Source organism: Delphinapterus leucas, chromosome 16 (genome assembly GCF_059928025.1).
Source record: "Delphinapterus leucas isolate spDelLeu-1000000601 "Yukka" chromosome 16, BTC_Dleu_Yukka2, whole genome shotgun sequence".
NCBI lineage: Eukaryota > Metazoa > Chordata > Mammalia > Artiodactyla > Monodontidae > Delphinapterus > Delphinapterus leucas.
In genome coordinates this window covers 50,052,812-50,075,667 of record NC_143144.1, presented here as the reverse complement: position 1 = coordinate 50,075,667, position 22,856 = coordinate 50,052,812, and the positions used below count along the sequence as shown (strand labels likewise).

The 22,856-nt window shown below is 37.8% G+C and overlaps 2 protein-coding genes and 1 long non-coding RNA gene across 17 annotated transcripts in view; 1 reads left to right on the top strand and 2 right to left on the bottom strand.

Moving 5' to 3' along the window:
- Positions 1–389, bottom strand: part of LIPN (lipase family member N) — a 17,473-nt gene extending 17,084 nt beyond the window's left edge. Inside the window, exon 1 of one of the 2 annotated variants that reach the window (XM_089897891.1) lies at positions 298–389. The gene's annotated coding sequence lies outside the window, so the exon portion shown is untranslated. The remainder of the gene's footprint in view (positions 1–297) is intronic. The other variant, XM_089897890.1, reaches the window with a different exon arrangement.
- Positions 1–22,758, top strand: part of LOC149747282 (uncharacterized) — a 23,462-nt gene extending 704 nt beyond the window's left edge. The window contains exon 2 of the long non-coding RNA XR_016388112.1: positions 1,574–22,758. This is a non-coding gene — a long non-coding RNA (uncharacterized LOC149747282). The remainder of the gene's footprint in view (positions 1–1,573) is intronic.
- The window catches only part of LIPK (lipase family member K), a 37,413-nt gene that overhangs the window by 638 nt on the left and 13,919 nt on the right, over positions 1–22,856 (bottom strand). For 9 of the 14 annotated variants that reach the window (XM_089897888.1, XM_089897889.1, XM_089897877.1 and 6 more), the window contains 7 exons: positions 22,658–22,856; positions 21,343–21,452; positions 19,852–19,988; positions 18,972–19,118; positions 17,527–17,598; positions 15,077–15,148; positions 298–11,562 (listed from right to left, as the gene is read on the bottom strand). In XM_089897888.1, the coding sequence (XP_089754014.1) occupies positions 11,323–11,562; positions 15,077–15,148; positions 17,527–17,598; positions 18,972–19,118; positions 19,852–19,988; positions 21,343–21,452; positions 22,658–22,856 (977 nt within the window). In that variant the 3' untranslated portion in view covers positions 298–11,322. The remainder of the gene's footprint in view (positions 1–297; positions 11,563–15,076; positions 15,149–17,526; positions 17,599–18,971; positions 19,119–19,851; positions 19,989–21,342; positions 21,453–22,657) is intronic. The other 5 variants (XM_089897879.1, XM_089897881.1, XM_089897880.1 and 2 more) reach the window with 5 other exon arrangements.

The window sequence follows — 22,856 nt, the reverse complement described above, 5'->3', positions numbered from 1 at the left end:
TAAAAACATTTAGAAACTAATAACTATTGAGGGTTTAGCTTGTGTCAGACACTGTTCTAAATGCTTCACATTGTGTTATTTAAACCTCAGAGAAACGCCATAAAGCAGCTACTGTTATCATTCTCGTTTTTGTCAATGAAATTAACAAAGGCTTAGAGAGATGAAAGATCTGCCCAAGGTTACAGAACAGAGAGGTGATAGAACTAGGACAGGAACAAAGGCAGCCTCAGCACAGAGCCCTTACACCTGGCTACCACTCCCAACCCGTCTCCCGATTGTGATACATTTTGGTCTTACCTAGTTATGTGAGCTTCTCTTGTTCCTGAGGACTCTTAGTGATGAAGAACTTCTGAACTTTTGCATGTGACAAAATGAAGAATGAGATACGATTGCAGATAGAAACCAGAGACATGAGAGACAGGAAGCCCATGGAAGTGAAGAAACCCTGGACAGTGACACACGCCGAGGGACAAATAACCAGTTTGACTAAATCCTCCACGTTTCCACTGAGCATCTGTCACCGTTGGGAGGGTTCAGCCACATTTTCAAAACAAGGTGTCAAAAGTGGAAGTATGTGCTCAGTATCCTAAGACAAAATCAGAGTTAACAATATCTATCTTCTCAACACCAGAGTTCATTATGAGAGTTAACTGAAGCAATGTTTGTGAAACTACTGATGTCAACCATGTAATGTGCAGGAAAGTGATTGATTATAACTCCGTTGAGAAGTTGAGGCCAGCCTGACTCACTTTTGAGGCCAAAAAGGGTTTGGAACTAGCAGAGGAAACAAAATCCTTAGGCCAAAGGGACCTGAGGAGAATGAAGACATTTTAGCTCTAAATGTTGCCAACGAATTCTGGCTCCCTGTGCACTGATGCCGAATAGAAATATGGAGACAGAGATTTGGAGGATAAGAAATAAAGAGGCTTTTTATTTTCCTTGCCAGGCAAAGGGAAGACACAGTAGGCTAGCACCTCAAGAACTGTGCCCCCCTTTCCTGTGGAATTACAGGGATTCTTATAGGGAAGTTCTCAGTCCGAAGTGAGTGATAAGGATCAAAATGGTGAACGTCTAGCAGTCTTCTTCTTCTTGCATTATTTCAAAACAGTCACTGCTGGAGTCGGGCAACCCAGTAATTGGGTCCGGTAGTCTCTGGGTTAACAGTCTGAGACCTCCTTTCTGAAATGCAAACAGCTACAAGGGGTGATTTGCTACAAGAGATTACAGGGGGAGCAAATACCAGGGGCAGAATGTAAATTGCCTAAATTACACAGGATTGGAGGTGACAGGTTAGCTTTGTGAAGGACAAATCTAACTACAGACGCTACAGATTAGTAACAGTTAAAACTAGGATTGATTACCTCAGGCCAGTTTATGTTTCTTCTCTAGCCTGTTCACTGGTCCCTTTATTTTCCTTGTTCTCAGGAGAGGGAAAACTTCATTTCTATTTTTTGCTGCAACATAAGCTCCACCAGAAATACTGGATAATGGAGGCAGAAATGCCACCATTTTCTACTTCACAATTTTTTTGCGGTACACGGGCTTCTCACTGTTGTGGCCTCTCCCATTGCAGAGCACAGGCTCCAGACGCGCAGGCTCAGCGGCCATGGCCCACGGGCCCAGCCGCTCCGCGGCATGTGGGATCCTCCTGGACCGGGGTACGAATCCGCGTCCCCTTCATCGGCAAGCGGACTCTCAACCACTGCGCCACCAGGGAAAGCCCTCTACTTCACTTTTTATGCCGGTAAAGCCCAAGGAGTAACTGAATCTCTTTCATCTCCCAGTGGGAAGAAGGGTCAGTTGCTACCCAGCATGAAGAAGTTTCAGTTCTATTAGTTTGGACTCAACCCCTTTCAAAAACAAACATTCATGTATGTCCAAATCCTAAGATCGGTTCCACTTGAGCCAATTAAACAAATATGGAGTGAAAGGAAGCATGCAGCTTGCTGGGATAGGTGGAAAGCTTATGTACCAGTCCAAACTCATTCAGTCTTTTTGATGAAAGACGAACCACGCTTTGCCCTGAATGACAATGCGCAAAGGTATGTGTCAATGGCAGAGAGGTGTGGACTTGCCTGGATCCTCTCATGGGTGAGGACTTTAAAAACAATCCCTTCTAAGAAAATTTCAGTGGACTCTTTGGAGAGTTCTAGGGAGCACAATGTGAAGATTATTAATGTTGCTTTGTTGTCATGACTTTATGTGGAAATAGAATGACTATAGTTAAACTTCTCAGGGCTTTATGGATTGTAGACTAGCTTAAAACTCAGAAGAATTTCTACACCATTGTCTTCTCATATTCTTACTCAACTTTGAGGTTTATCTAAATAATCTGGAGAATTCTTTCAATCTGTTTTCTTGTACAGACACAAAGTTGTCTCAAATAAATGAAGCTAGTCTTTTCCAAATGCTTTCGTCATTCTTCTTATGTAACCTTGCTATTTGAATAAGTATTCAATATGTTGAAATGAATTAAAACAAAAGACATTGAAACTTCTTCCTTCGTGCTGCAAAATGTAAAATGATAACTCCTATTCTCTAGAGGGTCAAATTTTCCCTGCTTTTTTTTCTTTTTCATAAAACTAGATGATATTAGAACTGGAAAGGGATCTTGAGCAAAATGTAGATTAAGGGACAACCTTTCAGAAGGCCTGTGGTATTTCTGATATCTTGACCCAAGGATCATATCACAAATTGTTAATGGTGGCTGCCCAGTTCATTATCAAGATGGCTGAAAATAGACTGTTGAACATAGATCTTTGAACTTGGTGTCTTATTTATGAAAATGATTGTTATTTTCTTTCCAATGCTCTAATTCAAAATACATTTGCTATTATAATGTCTCATTTTTTTGTTTACTAGTTTGCTTCTTTCTCCCCAAAGACTGCTTTTCCTTAACACATGACTTTGTATCAAAAGGGGCATAATTTCCCCTTGAAAACAATGTAAAGTTAAAAAGATTAGGCTATAACCAACAAAATAGAAACTAAGGAGAATTTTGGAAAAGAAATAATTTAAAATCTTACACCTTTGAGACAGATTTTGCCCTGAGTAAAATACCTTGCATGAACAGGAACATGGAACTTGTCACTTGCCCACTAGATAATTTATCTAATCCACTATGCATCCTAAAATTCAGACAGGGCTCAAGAAAGCCATAAGTGGTGTGTTTGTGTGTGTGTGTGTGTGTGAGTGTGTGTGTATGTGTGTGTAAAATGATAGATTAGCACACTTTGGCTTTAGAAAAGGCACTTTAAATTACATTTAAAAATTTTGTTTACTCATAAAGCAAGGTTGGCAGTGTTTATGATATCTATAAGAAATGATGTTTGTTTTTCAGATTACCTACTAGAGTATAGAACATGTTCTCTTCAGGGTTGGTGTCAATGAATCCCCATTTCAGCTCCACTTTATTACACCCGCCTTCAAACACAGTATGGCTATGACAAAGAGGCACAGAGAGAAATGACAAAGTTCTGTCTGTCATAAATGACTGAAATATTAAGGTTTTTGAAAAGAGGCAGTAATAAGCTAATCCAGTGTACACCCGTCACAATCCAAAATGCTCAAAGGAAAGATCACTTACATTTAAAGAGAAGTTAATACCAAAAGCCAAAAGTTCAGGAGGTTGTCTTTAAGGACATCCAGGTCCTGGAGTGGCAGGATCAGAACTTAATTGGTGGCCAAAGTCAAAGCTTGTGAGAATGGAGAGGAAGGGTAATACAACTGAATAGAAGGAAATTTATACCATCCATTCCTCCAAGTAGGTTTAACTGCTTACTTAATGTGCACAGTTTATGTATGGTATGCTCTACAGCTCATTTTGTATTTGAATTCCTGTAGGACGTATATTCAAATAGAGATTTTCTTTTTAAACACACAGAGAATGCTTACCGAAAATTCCAATTGAATCTAGTTTTATATATATTAATAGTTTCATCAATTTATGTAGGTAAATAAATGATGATTAGAGTATGTAAAAAGGTAACACTGGCTATTTTGATATATGCTCCTGTTTCTTTCCTGAATTTTTATTTGGTTAAATTACAGTTAAATCACCTCAAATGCCCCCAGCACTACTGAAAAATGGGTAAATGGCTTTTAATATCATAGTATCTGTGTTTCATCCTTTTCCTAATCACCATCAACATCAAAAATTTGCTGAGTAAATAAATGAATTAGTGGATGAATCTAGGCGTCCAGAGAATATTGCTTAGTTACTGAGGAATATGATAAAGTTATTACTAACAATTCTTAATTATTTATTGAGTATTTACTTCACGTCAGATGTTTTACTTTGAGACACTGCCAGCTTGGCTGCAAATTCTACTAGGTCTCTTTCCTTTTAATTATGTTTCAAAGGACATTTTTCTTAACATCAATATATAGTAGTTAATAGTAATTTAATATAAATATAGTAAATTTTATACAAGTTACATAATAAATTTTACAGTAAATTCATAGGAATGAACAATCTTGCTTCGTACTAATCTGGAATAAATCCACTATTATTCATAAATTGCATTGCACACTAATACAATAACAGATTATTACTCAATAATAATTTTTCTGCTGTTCAGTCTCCAAATTATCCTTAAACTTGGTAAGTGCTATGGCACAATCTGATATCTTTCACACAATCTATATTCTCTCATTTTCTCTATATATTTAAAAATCTTATAAATGCAGAATTATTTAAAATTTTCTACAAATAACCAGATTTCTTTGGGGATAATTACCTTTACTCTTTTCTCTATACCAGTGCTGTTCAATAGAAATGTAATGTGAACTACATATACAATTTAAAATTTCTTACAGCCACATTTTTTAAAGCATAAAGGACAGATGAAATCAAATTTTTATTTATAATTCATTTTATAAATAAAATTTAATTCTATTTTTATTTCTTTTAAACCAATAGATCCAAAATATTATCATTTTAACATGTAATCAATATCATTATTAATGAGAGATTTTCCATTCTTTTTTTTTGCACTAAGTCTTTGAAATCTGAATATTATGTTACAGTGATAGCACATCTCCATTAGTATTAACCACATTTCAAGTGCTAAATAGCCACATCTAACTAATGGCATGTATTGGAGAGTGTAGCTGTGTGCTCTCAGCCTTATGCTGCTTTTTCTTTTTGTTGTTGAAATGTTTCTTCAACCACATTCTTTATTGTTTCATATAGTACTCATCCCAAATATATAACTTTGTATCATAGATTGACCTGAATTGAATATCTGCCTATCAAACTTCCTACTATTTGAACCATCAAACGTACCTTCTCAAGTGCTTGACCTCTGCTCCCCAAATGAGCTTTGAGTTCTTATTGTCCAGCAAAAAGACATATGCACAACTATTTAGCTATAGTCCTTTATCAAAAGCATGATATCCACCACTGTTCTTGAAGTCGCTAAACCTGGAAGGATGGCTTGTTACACTGACTCTATCCAATAACAAATGCCAAACTATTATTTAAAAGTTTTTTTTTGATGATTTAACATTTCCTAATAGAGAAAATGTCACCAAAATAATTGTTATTTTTTAAAATCAGTTACACGTTCGACAGCTTCCTGGATCTAATGCTTCTGAGAGTGTTGATTGAATAAAGAGCAACAAATACATATGTGTATAAGTAACATAGCAGCTTACTTGAGAGATTTTGCTTTGAGACCATAGGTATCAACACAAATTGTCCCCAAAAGAGCGCTGATTCCTCAATATTGAACTATTTGTTCATGGTTAGTTCAATAGCCACATAATAGCCCAAGCTATCTTCATCACTAGCTGGACCACTGCAACCTTCCAACTAGATTCCCCACAACCACCTCATTCATTCTCCATATTGTACCTATTGTCATCATTTTATTTTATTTTATATATATATTTTTTAATTTATTTATTTATTTATTTTGGCTGCGTTGAGTCTTTGGTGCTGTACGCAGGCTTTCTCTGGTTGTGGCGAGCAGGGGCTACTCTTCCTTGCTGTGTGCGGGCTTCTCGTTGCAGCGGCTTCTCTTGTTGCAGAGCACGGGCTCTAGGCGCACGGGCTTCAGTAGTTGCAGCACGTGGGCTCAGTAGTTGTGGCTCGCGGGCCCTAGAGCGCAGGCTCAGTAGTTGTGGCGCACGGGCTTAGTTGCTCCGCGGCATGTGAGATCTTCCCGGACCAGGGCTCGAACCCTTGTCCCCTGCATTGGCAGGCGGATTCTTAACCACGGCGCCACCAGGGAAGCCCTGTCATCATTTTAAATCACAGATCTGATTCTGTTTTAAGCGCTTTTGAGATTAAAATTCTTTAATGGCTTAACATTCAAAATTCTGTGAGTGGCTAGGAAGGTGTAAAACTAGGCTCTACCTCTTCAAACTCATCTCGTCCCATTTCCAACCTGGCTCCCTGTGCTTCTTTAGTTTCCTTTGGTAAATCTAGCTCCTTGCCACCTGAGCTAGTCCCCTGCCTGTAGTCCCATCTGGCAGATTTTACAGATCTCAGCCAAAATTTCATTTCCTCAAAGAATAATTCCCTGTCCCCCTTGATGAGAGTGGTCTTCTTATTGGTGGATTCATTACAATTATAATTAAAGATTTCATTATGTGAGTAAGCAGCTGTAGAATATCTGCCTTTTTCATTAGTCTGTAAGTTCCACTTGGGAAGGAACAGTGTCTACCTTATTACTCTTCATGTTCTGAATGCCTAGCTACTTCATAATAAATACTCACAACATTATAGCATAAAGATTAAGAGTTTGGCATCTAAAGTCAAGATTCCAGAATTAGAGAATGATATTTTGGGGCAAGTGGCCCAATATCTCCAAACTTCAATTCCTTAATCTATACAGTAGGGATAAGAAAGGTACCATTTTATAAAGTTATTGTTAAGATTAAATAAGATAATTCGTGTAAAGTGCTTACACTGTTATTTCCTCATGGAAAAAGGCTCAGTGTACTTGAATGATTGTGTAGGTGATGATTTTTGTTAAACAACATACTTCCTCTGTGTTTTATTCCCTTGCACAAGCAAGTAACATTTTTATACTAGAACTTCCCACGTGTTTTATTAAAGGGAAAGAATGAACTATTTTGGCAAAAAAAATTGATATAGTTCTCTTAACAATTATAGTTTTAAATGTAAATTATAAAGACATGCTTTGGTTTATACTTTGCAGCTTCCTGTAAGCTTCAGTTATATGACTCAGCATGTGTAAGTGCAATTTATTTCTAGGACACTGACAAGGTCAAGTGTTGGGATTGGCCAGTCTGGTATGCCATAGTCACCGAAGAGGTGCCTCCCTGTGAAGCCCTTAGGTGCCCTGCCAGCCAGCATTCCCCTGTCAAGGCTCAGATCTTATTTAATACCCTCCCCCTCACTTCTACAGCCCCTTTATTTATGTACGCTAGGAAAATTTTGAGAAATGAGTCTTAGTCAAATATATATTAATTACATGTCTTAAAAGTATTCCAGTTTCCATAGGACCCAATCAAGTGTCTGGAGGACAAAGATGGCATTCCCAGCCACTCAACAACTATTTTTTGATCACATCATTGGATAAAATATTAGAGGTTATTTAACTGATTGTGTGAATAAATGGAGAATAATTGACTAACAAATACTAATATTCTGGCAATACTGCATTGTGAGAAGTAGTATAGCATCATGGTTAACTAACAGCACTGGCCCCTATAGTAATGCAGCTTTGGAGTTATTCCCCACCTCCAAAAAAAGTGGGTCTACCACTTCAGGAAGTTATTAACTTTTCAAAGATCCAGTCTCTTACGTGTAAAATGGAGGCCACATGGAGTTCATCTTCAGGACTATTAGGAGAATCCAACAAGATAATGTATAGAAAGCACGTAGTATAATGCCTGGCAAATGTTAAGTGTTTCAAAATAATAGGTAGAGATGATTTCTATTTTTAATGTTATTCAGATAAATGTATTAAAATCTCAAGAGGGCAAGAAAATAGGACTTATGATTAAATATGACTTTGCATATGTCATTTAATGTCTTGCAATACTTAATTCCTATGTAAATTAAGTTACTATTTTTCCATATGGGAATTTGTTCATGAATAAAATTTCAAGCAGTTATCTTTATATAGCATTTTATAAAAATATTCATTAACCTCTTTCTATGTAACTGGCATTATGTTAAATCTTTTTAATGCATTATCTCATAACAACTCAATAATAAAGGTACTAACATTATCTCCATTTCACAGATAGGAAAATTTGGATTAGAGTGATTAATTAACTTGTCTATGGATATAAAGATAATAATGGAGCTAGGAGCCAAACTTAAACCGTGTGACTTCAAGGCCCATGTGCTGGGCTATGCAAATATGATTCATGTACATCTTTGGTCTCCATGACAGAAAATGGGGTAGGCAGAAAAGAGTGTCACCATTTTATAGAAAAGGAAATTGCTGGAATCAGTGATAAATGATTTTTTCGGGGTCACATAGCTAATCAGTTGTGGAGTTAGATCTGGAACTTCCAATGGCTAATGCTAACATGAGCATTTATACATAGCCATTCCTTGTTACCTCTCAAAAATAAAAAGGAAGGTAATTACAGCTGTGAAAGCACTTTGAATAGAACATGAAGTGGTTCAGAAATGAGAGTGATTTTTGTTATGATTATCTTTATAACTATTTGTATTATCCTTGATGTCCTTTAAAGGAAGGGCTAACAGAACTAGTTCATTTCACTAAGTCAAATGTATCCATCTAACACCATATTGGTGTGCAGGACGCATTGGTTGGAACCAACGCTGAAAGGACTAGATCTGGAGGATGGAACTTAAAAAGTGTGAAATGTTCAGCCTCATGTAGGAAATCTCAGGTCTGAAGACAAAGGAAAGGCCTTTTCTTACAAAGAATAGTGACTTTCCAAAATTTCTGATTCTACTAAATATAGAAAGGAGGATTGTTATGCTGAGGGTTGGGTAATTCTCCAGTGTTGCAGGACGGGCTTCATTGATATGAATTACATTGGGTAGGGTCAAATGCATGACTCTGCTCCTTAAAGTGTTGTGACTATGGAAAAGCTATAAAAACACATCTATCAACAGATTGTCAGATAAATAGCAACCAGGCTGCCAGACCTGACTTTGCTCTGGGCCAACCTGGTTTTGACTCAACTTGGGTAGCCTGTTTCACATACTCACCCACATTCCTCTTCTGTCCTGACATTACCCATCTCATACCCTGTCCCTGTTTCTGGTTCAACCACTCCTTTCTGTTGCTCTGGTGATTTTGCTTTAGTGTCCCTGTTTACTATAAAAATGTATTAAATTCTGGCCTTACCCACTGTACAGAGCCTCAGAAATTCTCTAACAAGCAGGACCTTGCCCAACCAGGACAATCTACGTTGGGTTTCCTCATCTATAACTTTAGGGGAACAAAACAAAGAAGTAACAAGAGTTAGAATTTGGACTCAGGTAACTCTGGGCTCAAGATCCAGATTTGATTATAATTCTTAAATATTTGACCTTAGCTAGTATTTAAGTCTTCTGAGCATCAGTGGTATTCCTTAAAATAAGATAAACATGGTACCTGTATCACAGAGATGTGGCAGAAATAGATGGCTTTGGCCTTGCCTTTGATAAATGCTAAACAAGTTAACCAGTGCCAAATAATGTTAGTTATTTTTATTACATCTCTGTTGGATTGAAATTCCCCAGCATATTTTCAACTCAATATAAATTTAAAGGGTAAGAACCATGTTTTCCTTGTTTCATCAGATATCTCCAGCCTCTAACACACAAAAGGTGCAGAGTAAATTTTTTTATATCAACGACTGGTAAGGATTACAAAGACACCCTATCACCAAGGAGACTGTGACTCCCCAAGTCCTGTGCAAAGTGGGCTTATAGTGGAACTGAAAAATGGTTCCATGTTAAAGTGTTCTCCTCTCTAGAAGCTGCTAGTTCAGATTCCTGAACATGAAATACAAAAGCAATGTAAAAGTATTAAATTGATCTGATTGGTGAGAATGATGGTGATGTACCTTGAGACTCCTACTGAAAATAAATTATAAATTAAGATAGAATATTTTTAAGATGTAGGAATAAAAACAAGAAAACCCTACCTGATTAAGAAATATAATGTTGTAGGGGGGAGTGACCCAGATAGCAGAGTAGGAAGACCCTGAGCTCTACGCTTCCCATGGGCACACCAAAATACAACTATTTATAGAACAACTGTCAATGATAATGACCTGAAAGCTACCAGAAAATATTTTCCACAAATAAAGATATAAAAAAGGAACAAGACAGGAAGGAGGGGTGAAGATGCAGTATAGTCAAGGCCTGCACCCCTGGGTAGAGGACCCACTTAAAAATATATTAAGAGGGTAAATCTCACGTTGTGTCCTTACTACAATAATAAGAAAGAAAGAAAAAAGAAAGAAAGAGAAAGGAAGGAAGAAAGGAAGAAAGAAAGAAAAAGAAAGAAAGAAAAAAGAGAAAGAAAGGAAGAAAGAAAGAAATGCAAAATTGACTCTTAGACAAAACACTGAGAGAATGGAGCATTAGCGATCTGCAAAACAAGAAATATTCAAGGAAGTTCATCATGACAAGAGAAATAAGACACAGGGAAATAATGGAAATAAGAAGCTGGGTTTTTCAAGCTTCTAACCAGAGATACAATAATAATAATGATATTAATAATAATTTATTATTAATAATAATTGTAGTAGTTTATTACCATTGTGGATAACAAATTACCACAAATTTAGTGGTTTAAAACAACATATATTTATTATCTCACTTTCCATGGGTCAGTAGTCCAAGCATGGCATAGCTAGGTCCTCTGTTCAGGGTCTCACCAGGCTGCAATCCAGCTGTTAGACAGGCTGCTTTCTCAACTGGAGGATTTACTAGGAAAGAATGGGCTTCCAAGCTCATCCAGGTTTTAGGCAGAATTAATTTTCTCATAGGTGTATAACTGAGAGTCCCAATCTTTTGCAGGTTATCAGCTGGAGGCCACCTGCAGATCCTAGAAGTCACACACTGTTCCTTCCCATGTGGGTTTCCTCAACATATCTGTTTGCCTTTTCAAGCCAACAAGGAGAATCTCTTGCTCCGGTCTGCTAAGATGGATTCTTACATAATAGAATGTAATCAGTGGGTGACATCCCATCACCTTTGCCAATTCTCTTGTCTAGAAGCAAGTCTCAGGTCCCTCCCACACTCAAGGGGAGAGGATTACACAAATTCATGGACACTGGGAGGTGAAAATTATTGGAGGGGTCACCTTAGGGTCTGTGCTCCATATTCTTATGACAAAAACCCGCTTCCTTAGAGAAAGGAAAGTGTATTTAATTTTGCAAACATTCCTCCATCAATCTAATTAGGTCTTGGTAAACTTCATAGGGTGCATCTTGTCCAAGGTAAAAATCCACATGATTGTAGTGTGGAATCAACTTGAAATAAATAAGCCTGGTAATTTTAGGAAGTAAATTCTCAACATCTTTGAGATCAGCCACAGGGTCCTGTCCACCGCTCCACACTGCTGTTGGAACTTCCATCTTAGAAACGTTGTATAGGGGAGGTGTACGCTAAATAAAATTGAAGAGAGAGAAAAATAGTTTTCACAGAAAACCACACTATAGAAGTAACGTTAACTGTCAGTTGTTAAGCAAGTTCTTCAAATGCTAAAAATGTGCAATTAGTACATACTTAATGATATATAAACATTAACATGTTAAAAATATTTGAAAGTACTTTTGTGCAATAATATGAATTGTGGATTAAAAAAAGACAACCATTATATTCCTGATTTTCACTTTTGGGAAAAAAGAAAAGGATCCCAGAGTAAGAGAGGCTCTCATTTCTATGGGGGACCATCTTTCTAGTAGCACTTGGGTTGAGAGTGTATCAATTTCAAACAAAATATTGGATAGAATAAATATAAATACCCCTTCTTATATGCAGAAATCTGGGCTCAGGGGAGTTAGTAACACTTGAGAAGACTCTTTAGGGGGCATTGAGACTAATGTACAAAAAAGACATTTGAAAATAATGTTTAAAAGGAGCCAGCCCGTTACAGAGAAATAGAGTGGCTATGATGCTAATCCCCTGGCAAGTTTCCCTTCTTTCTGGTAACACAACCTTTCTTGTGCTGATTCAACAAATCCCAAAACCCCAGTTCCAGAGTGGTCCAGGGTGATCAGTCCTGGTCAATTAGTCCTTCATTCTTCTGGCCGCAGTACAATTGTATGAGCAATGGGCACATTACTAAAATTGGGTCAGAGTTCTCTCAGGAACTTTTTACCAGAGCTATTGAGAAAATATTGCCATTTTCTTTGAGTTTGCAGTTAAAAAAAGCTTCATGAGCTAGGTACACACCGTTACCATTGTACTACTATCTTGGAAATAGCCTAAGAATGGAAACAGCACATGCAAGCAGAATTGAAAGAGACTGAGAGGGAGAGAGAAAGAGAGAGCCTGAGAACGGTATATAAGTTCCTGGCTATTGTGCATTTACCACTATACCTTTTATTTCAGTAAAACTAAAACATTTTTTTAAAATATAAAATAAAGTTGATTTCTACTACTTACAATGGAAAGAGTTGCATATTCTATGGACTAAATTGTGTTCCCCTCAAATTCATATGTTGAAACCCTAACCCCAAAGTGATTGTATTTGGAGACAAGGCTTTTAGGAAGTATTTAAGGTTAAATGAGGCCATAAGGTTTGGGTCCCAGTCCAATAGGATTTGTGGCCTTATAAGAAGGGGAAGAGAGAGAGATTAATGTCTCTCTCTCTCGTCAACCACATAGAGGAAAGGCTATGTGGATACACATGAGGAAGGTGGCTTTCTGCAGTCCAGGAAGAGAGCCCTCACTAGGACCTGACTGTGCTGGCACATTGATCTCGGACTTCCAGCTTCCAGAACTCTTAGAAATACATTTCTGTTGTTTAAGCCACTCAGTCTATGGGATTTTTTATGGTAGCCCAAGGAGATTAATACACCCTAGTTAATTTTGACAGCAAGACTAGGAAGAAAGGTAACATGGACCAGGTTATAAATCCTTAGGAAACAGTAACATTGGCCGGGAAATGTTTCTAAGAGGACTAGAAATGTGCCTGGGGGAGACCCCTGACTCGGTGACTCTGCACCTTGAGTTCTCCTAGTAGAGAGATGTGAGGCAGAGCGCATTGGTATAGTCATTCCACATTTCACTGTCACTGGATGGGTCTTTGCATTACCAAATATATCAAGTATAATTCCCCTACCCTGTAATACTGGGAGGCCTTGGACCTGGGCTTAGGAGCAAGTGGTAAATGGGAATGTGTAGCTATGAGAAGGCAATGTGAAGGGCAAAGAAGGAAATGAGTGCAGATTAGCACTGACCAGTAGTGCACTCGAGGGAAGGGTGAACTCAGAAAAGCCTGGTGCAAGGCCCCAGTGCAAAAGTGCAACTGATGAAAAGAGAGGCATGCTCTTCCTGACTTGACAGTTTTCTCAGCAGAATAATACAAAGCATAAATATTCAAATGCAAGGATAGAGAGACATAAAGAATAGAAAAACAACACAGCACAGAGTGGCAAAAATATTAGCAAGTTTTAAGGCACAAGTGGGTCTCAGGGGCCTCTGAAATGAGAATACATTTACTGCAATAATTTAATACCCTGTTAAGAATGAATGGGGGAGCCCAGAAGATGGCAAAGCAAAAATGAACATCAAGATCAAGATCCAAATGATATATGGTGGCCTTTGGCCAAGAAATAATTTTTTTACTTTCTTAGTTTTACAGGATTGGTGATTATATTGGTAATCACACCTGCCTAATTTATGGGGCTCTTACTTACAGTTGTGACAAAAGTTACTGATGTTTAAAACTTGTATATTGTTCACCCTCAGTCTGTTTTAGGTTTTCTCTTTTTCCCCCAAAGTTCCAAGCAAAAGATTCATATTTGAACCTGAATGGCCATGTATTTTGATAGAATCTGCAAGCACAGTGACGAAGTTAGTACTTGTGATTCAACTCTCATTCAAATAGGTATTTGAGTCTTATAGGGTAAGGTCATCATCTAAAAAGCTTTTCTTAAAGCAACTATGTACTCTTGCTAGGACAAGGAATTGGTTAATTACAAGAGTAAATAGTACTTTGGCACGGTGTGTGAGTTTGTGTGTGTGGGCACACACCACCCCACACACGTATAACTGTAGCAGTTTAGGAGAAAAATCAGATTTTTCACACTAGTTGAAATTATGCATTTTCACTATTGTAGTTATTATGGTGGCACTGAAATTGCTTTTTTAAAATTTTCCAAATTTCCGTCCATATCCTTGATTTGAAAAACCCATGTATCTTTGATGACTATTTGTTTAATTTAAGCTCAGTCTATCAGCAAGAGGCCAAAGCCATCATTGGATTTCCTTACATACTGAAAAAATAATAATAACAACGACATCTATTTGCTTTAATATAGAGTTTTTGCTCCAAAAGTTTTCGTGTATAATGTCAAGAAATATTTTGACATATCATTATCTGGCAGATAGGACTGCTTCTCCCTAAAGGTGATATTCCTGTCTGGAATATCTCTAATAATTCATGTACTTTTATAAAATGACTAGTAAATGACATCCCAAAGAATTATTAGGAAAATGTTAGTTCATTTAATGAGAGACAGTTAAGAAGCCAGAGAATATGCTCCAGAAACAAAATTATGTATCTTTAATTCTTTCTTTAAAATATGGTCTTAATTAAGTGCTGAGAATTTCTATTTTTTGAAAAGGAATAAGTGTAGTGGAAGAAGAATGGACTTTTGACCCAGGAACTCCTGTGTCATATTCTTGTTCTTTATAAGCTAAATAATTTTGACAATTTACCTAAAACTCTCTGAGCTTCTGGAAAAATAGAGACAATGATATTTACCTTGGAAGGTCATTCTGAGGATCAAAAATAATGTTATGGCACATGGTAAGAACCCAATAAGCAACATCTGATCTATACAAAATATCTGGCATAGTGAATGGGGCCTAGTAGGTGCTTGATGAGTAGATACTATTTTTTAAATTCATTTGCAGTATGCAATTGTTTCATCATTGTTGATATTATACCTGGTGGAAGTGCCTCATGTTCTGATCAGGGTTTCCCCAATCAAAAGCTTGGAACTGACCAGAATTAACAGCCTATAATAAGATAAAAATAACAAACATATTAAAATGATGCAAGAAAACAACATACATTTAAAGACAGTTAACAAAAAATTTACAAAATCGTTTGACATAGTGTCCCACTCTTTAGCACATGAGCTAAAAGTCAATAAAGTTTAATAAGTCAAATAATAAAAATGATAAAAATTGATACTAATTCATGGAACTGACTTACAATCCTTTTTTCCCCTCTATACTTTTCCAACAAAAATCCTCAAGCAGTGAGGGCTTTAAATATTACAATGTTGTATACATAGAAAATGTTTGAAAGATGCTAAATTGAATGATTCTTGAATATCCTGGCTTCAGGAATTTATATATATTTATTTTTAAAAGGCACCAACTATACATTTCCTACATTAAAAAATGACTGCTGTTATTATTTAAAAACTTTATGCCATATCATCCTTGTCAGATGGTCTAGGATATTATGATTATATTCCTTATTCTTAAACATTTTTGTTACTTTTGAAAGGAATGCTCACTCAAAGAACACCCTCAGGGCTTTCTGAGGTATAGCCTCTGTCTGTCTGTCTCCTGTCTGTAGAGCCAAGCAGCCCGCCATGTTGTCAGTAATATGGCCATGGACTGAGTGTCTGAGACAGCGTATGTAACCTGTTTTCATTTTAAATTTTAGACTTCAGGTATTAGAGTAGAAGCATTAATACTTCTAGGGGATCCTTTTTCTGTTATTTGCTACCCATGTTGGATTGAGGAGGCAGATAATTTTTACCTTTACCTCAAGCACTTCATTAAATTATTCTCAGACTACTCCAAGGATTTAGTTTTTCCCTTAACTTGAATCTCAGATTTTTTTTTTGACATTGATTTCGTTCTGATTTTATGTTTGAAATGGTTCTCATTGTGATTTATATTGACAGAGGCAGTAGTCTGCAGCTGTTGAAATTCTGTAGGTTTTCAGCAATGAGAGGCAAAAGAGTGTACAAGTTAGGAACTTGGATTCTAGCATCAAACAGACCTTGTTTGAATCCAAGCTTAATGGATTATTAAGTCTGTGATCCAGGCAAGATATGTATCTTCTCTAAACCTACTGTCTCATCTGTGCAATGGAAATGACAATAACATTTTTCTTATAGGGTTGTGAAGATTAAATATGGTCATGCATAAAAAGCATGTGGCCCCTGGAATGGTCAAGAAATCATTCTTTTTATTCATATCATCATCATCTGTGCCTTAGCTCTCTACATAACTTATGACCAAATGTTTTATCTCCCCACGCCCAGTTATTTCTATTCTGAAGAGAACTTTCTGTCAAAGAAGAAGAGATATCTTTAAGAAGAGTCAGCTGTGAGATGTGTAAAGGGTTGGTTATGACATCTGTAGAATGGGAATATCAATGCCTTCATTGAAAGATTGTTATGAGAATTCATAAGAAAGAATGAGACAGAATTAAATCGTATATTTGGACAACAAGGACACATAATAAGTGCTCAATAAATGTGAAATTGAAGTTGTATTTCCTGGAAAGGCATGCCTATCAGAGTCTACCTGTCTCCTCACCAGTAGGAGGCTCTGTGTCCAGAATATCTTTCTTCCTGTAGGAACTTGAAGGCTTATCTTCTGGGCGTGGAACTCTTCAAAGAATTTCAGAAATCCTCAACTAGTATTTCAGACTATCTATAGCAGTGATTCTCAACTTTAAAGCATGGAACAAATTCATCAGGGTGTAGGTTAAAATTCAAATTCCTAGTGATCTCAGATCCCTATTAAATGTTTTAAAGTATTTAAAACTCAAAATGTGTAATTAAATATTAAAACTTTGGGAAGACCTTTCCCCCCATACACACACTCATACATACTTGGCTCAGAAAGCTATACCAACAGAATTTGACTTGCCAAGTATTGAGTAATATAGTAACAAAAAAAACCATAACCCTTAAACTGAGAGTAAAAACAGAAACAATCTATTTTAATCTCTCTCTAACATTTAATTTCCTCTGAATTAAGCAATATTTCCACACTCTGAAATCGCCCATATCCCAATTAGAGGATAAACAGATCTTTTTGGAATAGCCTGTATCATGTTATATAAAGCTCTATTAGAGCTAATGATTTCGCAAAAGAGGAAACACAAGCTTTTCCTAAAAAAGGCAATTCAGAGTAATCTAAAGGTCAGAATTTAGTCAGAACACCTGGGAACCCAAACACCAGATACAGAGGACATGGAGAATAGACAGGAGTAAAGGAAATCAACATGAGTTGATGCTGATTCCAGAAACATCCACCTGACAGTAGCAGAACCTACAAAACCCTGCAGTGAGCTCTCTTGGGAGTGCTCCTCAGGGATCTTGCAGAGATATGTGTGTGTCATATCAGGAACAGGGAGCATGTACCTGGGCCCAGTGCAGCATATTCTGAACAGATGTTCCCGCAGGGCTTTGTGACAAATAAACGTCTAAGCGACTCTGCAAAGTAAAAAGATTCTTACCTGAAGGCTAATCATATAATCACACCACAAGTAAATCTGAGTATTTTTTTCTCTCTCTTTCTCTCCTCTCTCTCTCAAGGAATAAACATGTACCATACCCTCTAAAGACATATTAACCAAAGAAGAGCTACTTATGAGCTACTACTTATGAGCTACCCAAACCTATGAAACAATACCAAAATCTCTAGGGTTGAGTTCTGGACATGTGTAATTTTTGAAAGCTCTACAAACTCTACTTATGTAGCCCTGGTTATGCTCCACTAAAGTAAACATCCTTGCAGGCACTGTAATATTCTATAATCCAGTCCACAACAGAGAGAGAAAATGGGCAATCTGACTATATAAATGTACAATGAGGGCATCCCACGAATGTTCTAGGATGTCATTTTGTGAAGTTTTTCTTTAGCAAACTCTTAGGCCATGTTGAGAGGGTGTTTTTTGAAATTGTCTCTATTGAGTTTGCTTAAAGGTCTTTTTACTTAGCTCTACACGGTACACTTCCATCTAAGCGAAAGGCAAGCATGGTTTCCCTAGTAAATTGAGAAAGTAAGAAAGTCATGTGAAAGGCAGTGGCTAAGGCATGCTTTGCATAAACAGCCTTTTATAAATCTTGCTTGAAATCAAGGAAAATATTAATCACCACTATCCACTGAGGGAGGCAAGGCTCTAGGCAGAAGTCTGTGAGACAGATGGAGACCAACTTCAACTTTGTCCCACCCCTGGTTTCAAACCTGTCTCCACTCTAGCTGGGGACAGTAGCTTCGTCTTTTTCTCCCTCCCACCCTTCGGATCAGTTAGAGGTAGCTAAGAAAGGAAAGGCTCTCAGTTAAGTTGGAAAGGACTTGATAAGAACCCCAACAATTATCCCTCTCCATATCACTTGAACGGTGAGTCTGTAGCTGTTATTGAAGAGCCATTCCTTTACCCCTTTGGATAAAAGACATAAGTCGTTCACAAAATGACTATGTCCAAATCACCTATGAAAGTAGAAAATTGGTTAAAAATTAGATGGCTGGGCTCACTCCCTGAAATTCTACGTCAGTAGGTCTGAGATAGGGCTCAGGCATAGCAAGATAAATTTCAAAACCATAGCCTAAGTGAAGGACTCTTTAATGGTGGCACTTTGTCCAACAAGAATTGGTGACAATTTTCAGTGGCAGAGACTTCTCAAATCCTCCCATTAAAGCAGGTGGACTCTCAGCTTTGGTTGGAAGCCGTAAACATGCCAGCTACATTCCAGGAGACAAAAAGGAGACTTTGAAATGTGGTTTCCATGCAATTTAGAATGTACTCTCCTTACCTCTGTGCAACAAAACAATTGCTTTCCTGGATCTGACTACTTACACGTACCATGTTTAAGTTTTTGGGGTCAAATCCACTCCAAGTAAATAAAAAGTTGCTGCAAATATGATGAAATATCTTCCGGTTGCACACCTTGGTGGCAATGAATCGGTCAAAAAATACGTGAGGATAGAACATCTTGTCACCAAACAACATCTGCAAGATCGATTTAAGACACCATCAAGCAAAAAGCTTGGGAAAAACCCAAGATCTTTTACTTGGAGTGTTTTTTGGGACTTCCCCTAAAAAACTAGTCCCCATAGGAAATTGGTAAGCCTTTGGAGTCAGGGTTGCCTTGGTTTGATTCTAGACTCTGTCTCTTATACCTTAGGAAAGTATTTAATTTCTATTATCCTGAATTTCTTCAACTATAAAATAGAAAATTAATATGCACTAAGTAGAACTGCTGTGTAGACAATAGGTCACATTTAAAACGCACTAGTGCAGAGGGGAGTCTGCAAAATAGTGGAGTAGGAAGACCCTGAGTTCATTTCTACCCACAGGCACCCTAAAATCACATGCTGTGATCTCAACTACTACACTATACTGTCCCTGATAAACTAGGGGGCACCAGAGAGAAATTTAACCTACTAGATTAAACCAATCAATCAATCAAATCAGCTCTTGCTGTATCTGTGACTGAGGAATGACATGAGAGACAAGCCTCTAAGTTAAAAATGAAGACAGCAGGGTAGAATGGCAGCAGAGTGAGCACCCTGAACCCTGTTGGCAAAACTGTACATCATCAGGAAACCTACATGTGTGCCTCGAGCATTCCTAGATGTTTGTAAAATGTTATTTGTCTCAAGCTGTCTTCTCTTGAAATCAATGGAAATAGGGCTAGTTTTAGTTACTACAGATTTAAACTTGGGGGAAAGTTGTCACATACCTTGATTACTTTTCTGGAAAGAGTTGTTAATTTTTTTATAGGAGTTTGGGTGTATTTCACAGTGGTGACTGGAGCCAATGCAAAAAATATCTTAATCCTTTTAGCCAGCTCTGGATTAGTAGAGAATGCTATGAAAGCTGAAAGGGAAGAAGATACTAATTCATAGATTTAGAACAATTCTTAATTCATTTTAAATGATAGTAAAAGTAGTTATATTTAAAAAATAAAACAAAGAAACTCAGAGTAAGTGCCATTTTTAGGGAAGGATTTTTAAATTTCTGAAGGTGGAACTGGCTAATTCAGAATAAAGTGAGTTTCCTGTCCCTGAAGGATGCAAATCTACTTATAGAGAATGTTGCAGAAAGGGTTCAAACATACAGTGTGGGGGCTTCCCTGGTGGCGCAGTGGTTGAGAGTCCGCCTGCCGATGCAGGGGACGCGGGTTTGTGTCCCGGTCCAGGAAGATCCCACATGCCGCGGAGCGGCTGGGCCCGTGAGCCATGGCCGCTGAGCTTGCGCGTCCGGAGCCTGTTGCTCCGCAACGGGAGAGGCCACAACAGTGAGAGGCCCGCGTACCGCAAAAAATTAAAAAATTAAAAAAAAATAACATACAGTGTGGGGCATGTCTAGGTAAACTCCAAGGGCCATTCTAGCTTGACGATAGTCTTTGGTATCAGACAAAACTGGGCTATAATTTTGGCTTCCCATTTGCTAGCTATGTGAAAACTTGGGCAACTTAACCTCCCCTGTATAAGTCTCAGTTTTCTCTATATATAAATATGGAAAATAGAATCCTTATAGAATAATTCTTTTGAAGGTTAGATTATATATATATATATATATATACACACACTTTCTAATTGGCTTTATCACCATTAGAAAGGATTCCTAAGTTCAGCCATTTGTAAAATATGGATGACAATGCTCTCAAATAACTGGTGTAAATGCTGTTGGTATTGTCAAGGTCTCTAGCTGAACAGAGAGCAGTGAAGAGAATGGAGTGCCTTATGGCACTGCCAACGTAGCCCACCCACACACATCTAGCCTATCCCAGCACCCACTGGGAACTGACTAAAAGTCACACTGGTTGTGACATATAATCACTGAGATTTGTAATTCTCTGCTTTTTTTTTAGTGTCCCTCACTAGACTGTGAGCTCTTTAAGGCAAAGATACATACCATATTTATTTATCTTTGGTTCCCCAGTATCTAACCTGGTGTCTGTCAAGTGTTGTTGGGTACACAAATGAATAAATAAATAATTGTTTCTCTTTCAGGCTTATCCATCAATCTCCAGATTTAGTCCTGGGGGGAAAATCCCTCAGTCATCCACACTTTATTTATTTACTCTTTAGAAGCCAGCCAGACAAGATTGTTTCCCAGCTCAGAGTCCCCAAGCTAGAGACTGCACAGAGGGAAGAAATCCTGACCCCTTTCTTGAATATGAAGAAGATCCCCTGACACTTTCAGATCACACCTGCCCCAAACACACCAGTGGTGGTGCCTTGGGAGTGGCCCACATAGTAGAGTCGCTCCTGTCCAGTTTTCTCTATGATAAAATTGATTGTGGCTGGAAGGTCATATTTAGCCATCTCATCCAAACTGCCAAAGAAAAAGAACAACAACATTGGAAAAAAAACCCATCTCATTTTTAGGATTGCAATACTTAAACATATTCATTGCAGACCTAGATGTTTAGCTTTTGTTAAATGTAATACTGGAATCAATACGTGATATCATGCGTCTGTGCAACTTTTGAGGATATCACCTTGATTGCAAGAATAACTTTGTTAAGAAACTGAAATCAGAAAAATCTGACTTGCAAAAGCCTCCAGAGGATTTTCACTTAATTCTATAGCAGATTTACCAAACTCCCTTGAAAAGAAAAATTACCTGGAATGCTTATTTTAAAAACAGAATAAAACAAAGAGACTTGCAGACTTCAGCCCAGACAGACTGAATCAAAATGTCCAGGGAAGAGGCCTGGTCATCTGCATATTTATCAAGCACTTCAGGTGCTTCTTTCCTGTATGTAGTTGGGAAAACACTCATCTAGGGAATCATGATGTTATTTGCAATTGTGCCATGACACAACTGCCCTGGAATGTGGAATTAGGGAATGCAAATTGGCTTCCAGGAATGAGGCCAAGGAACAAACAGCTTTAGTGACCTTCAAGGAATGGTTCTTAGCTCCACTACAGGTGCGGGGTTTGCCTCTGTGACTCAGCAGGCCTAACTTCTAAGGAAGACAGTGTCCACAGGGTCTGCTGGCAACTCAGCTCCAGGGACAGATTTCAGCACCACCGGCCTATGGAGGGTAGAGTTCCTTTACTACTCAGTGAATTGGAGTGTCATCTATGCTAAAGGGCTTGGCTCATCTTGGCTTATCATGAATGTCTGTTTCCCAGGATTTTCAACCAGAGCCTTGATTCTGGTCCCATTTCTTGATCAGTTTCATTTTTCCTCTTTAGTAAGGGTACCAAGTAAATTTCTGGGGTGCACACTGACAATATGATAGTCCTGGAATTAACCTTTCTAAAGTTGACCTTTACATCTTGATTTTTTTTTTCTTGCGTATATACTTTACATACACACACGCCAAGTGGAGTATTTAAAACAACTCTCGATGCAATAATAAGGGCATTTCTTCAGAGCTTGTGAAGAAAACCTGCGTAGAAAAAGAAATGTCCATTTCCTTCTTGTAGATTCCATAGTGTGCATTTGGACGGAAAGGGAAAATTCAAAGAGCAGTCATCCATATAAATGAGCAGCGTACACACTTTATTCATTGGTAGTATTCTCCTTACCTGAAGGCCCAGTATTCTGGTGATGTGGTTGACAATTTCACGTGTCTTCTGGACCAGATGTTTCCCCGGCTGTTCCCCATCCATACATCATAACCAGCATCTGCCAGAAGGAAAGCCAAGCTGTTGTTGGGCAGGTTGCAAATCCAGTTACTGGCAGATGCAATTAAGCCATGCTGCAGATACACAGCAGGCTTTGCAG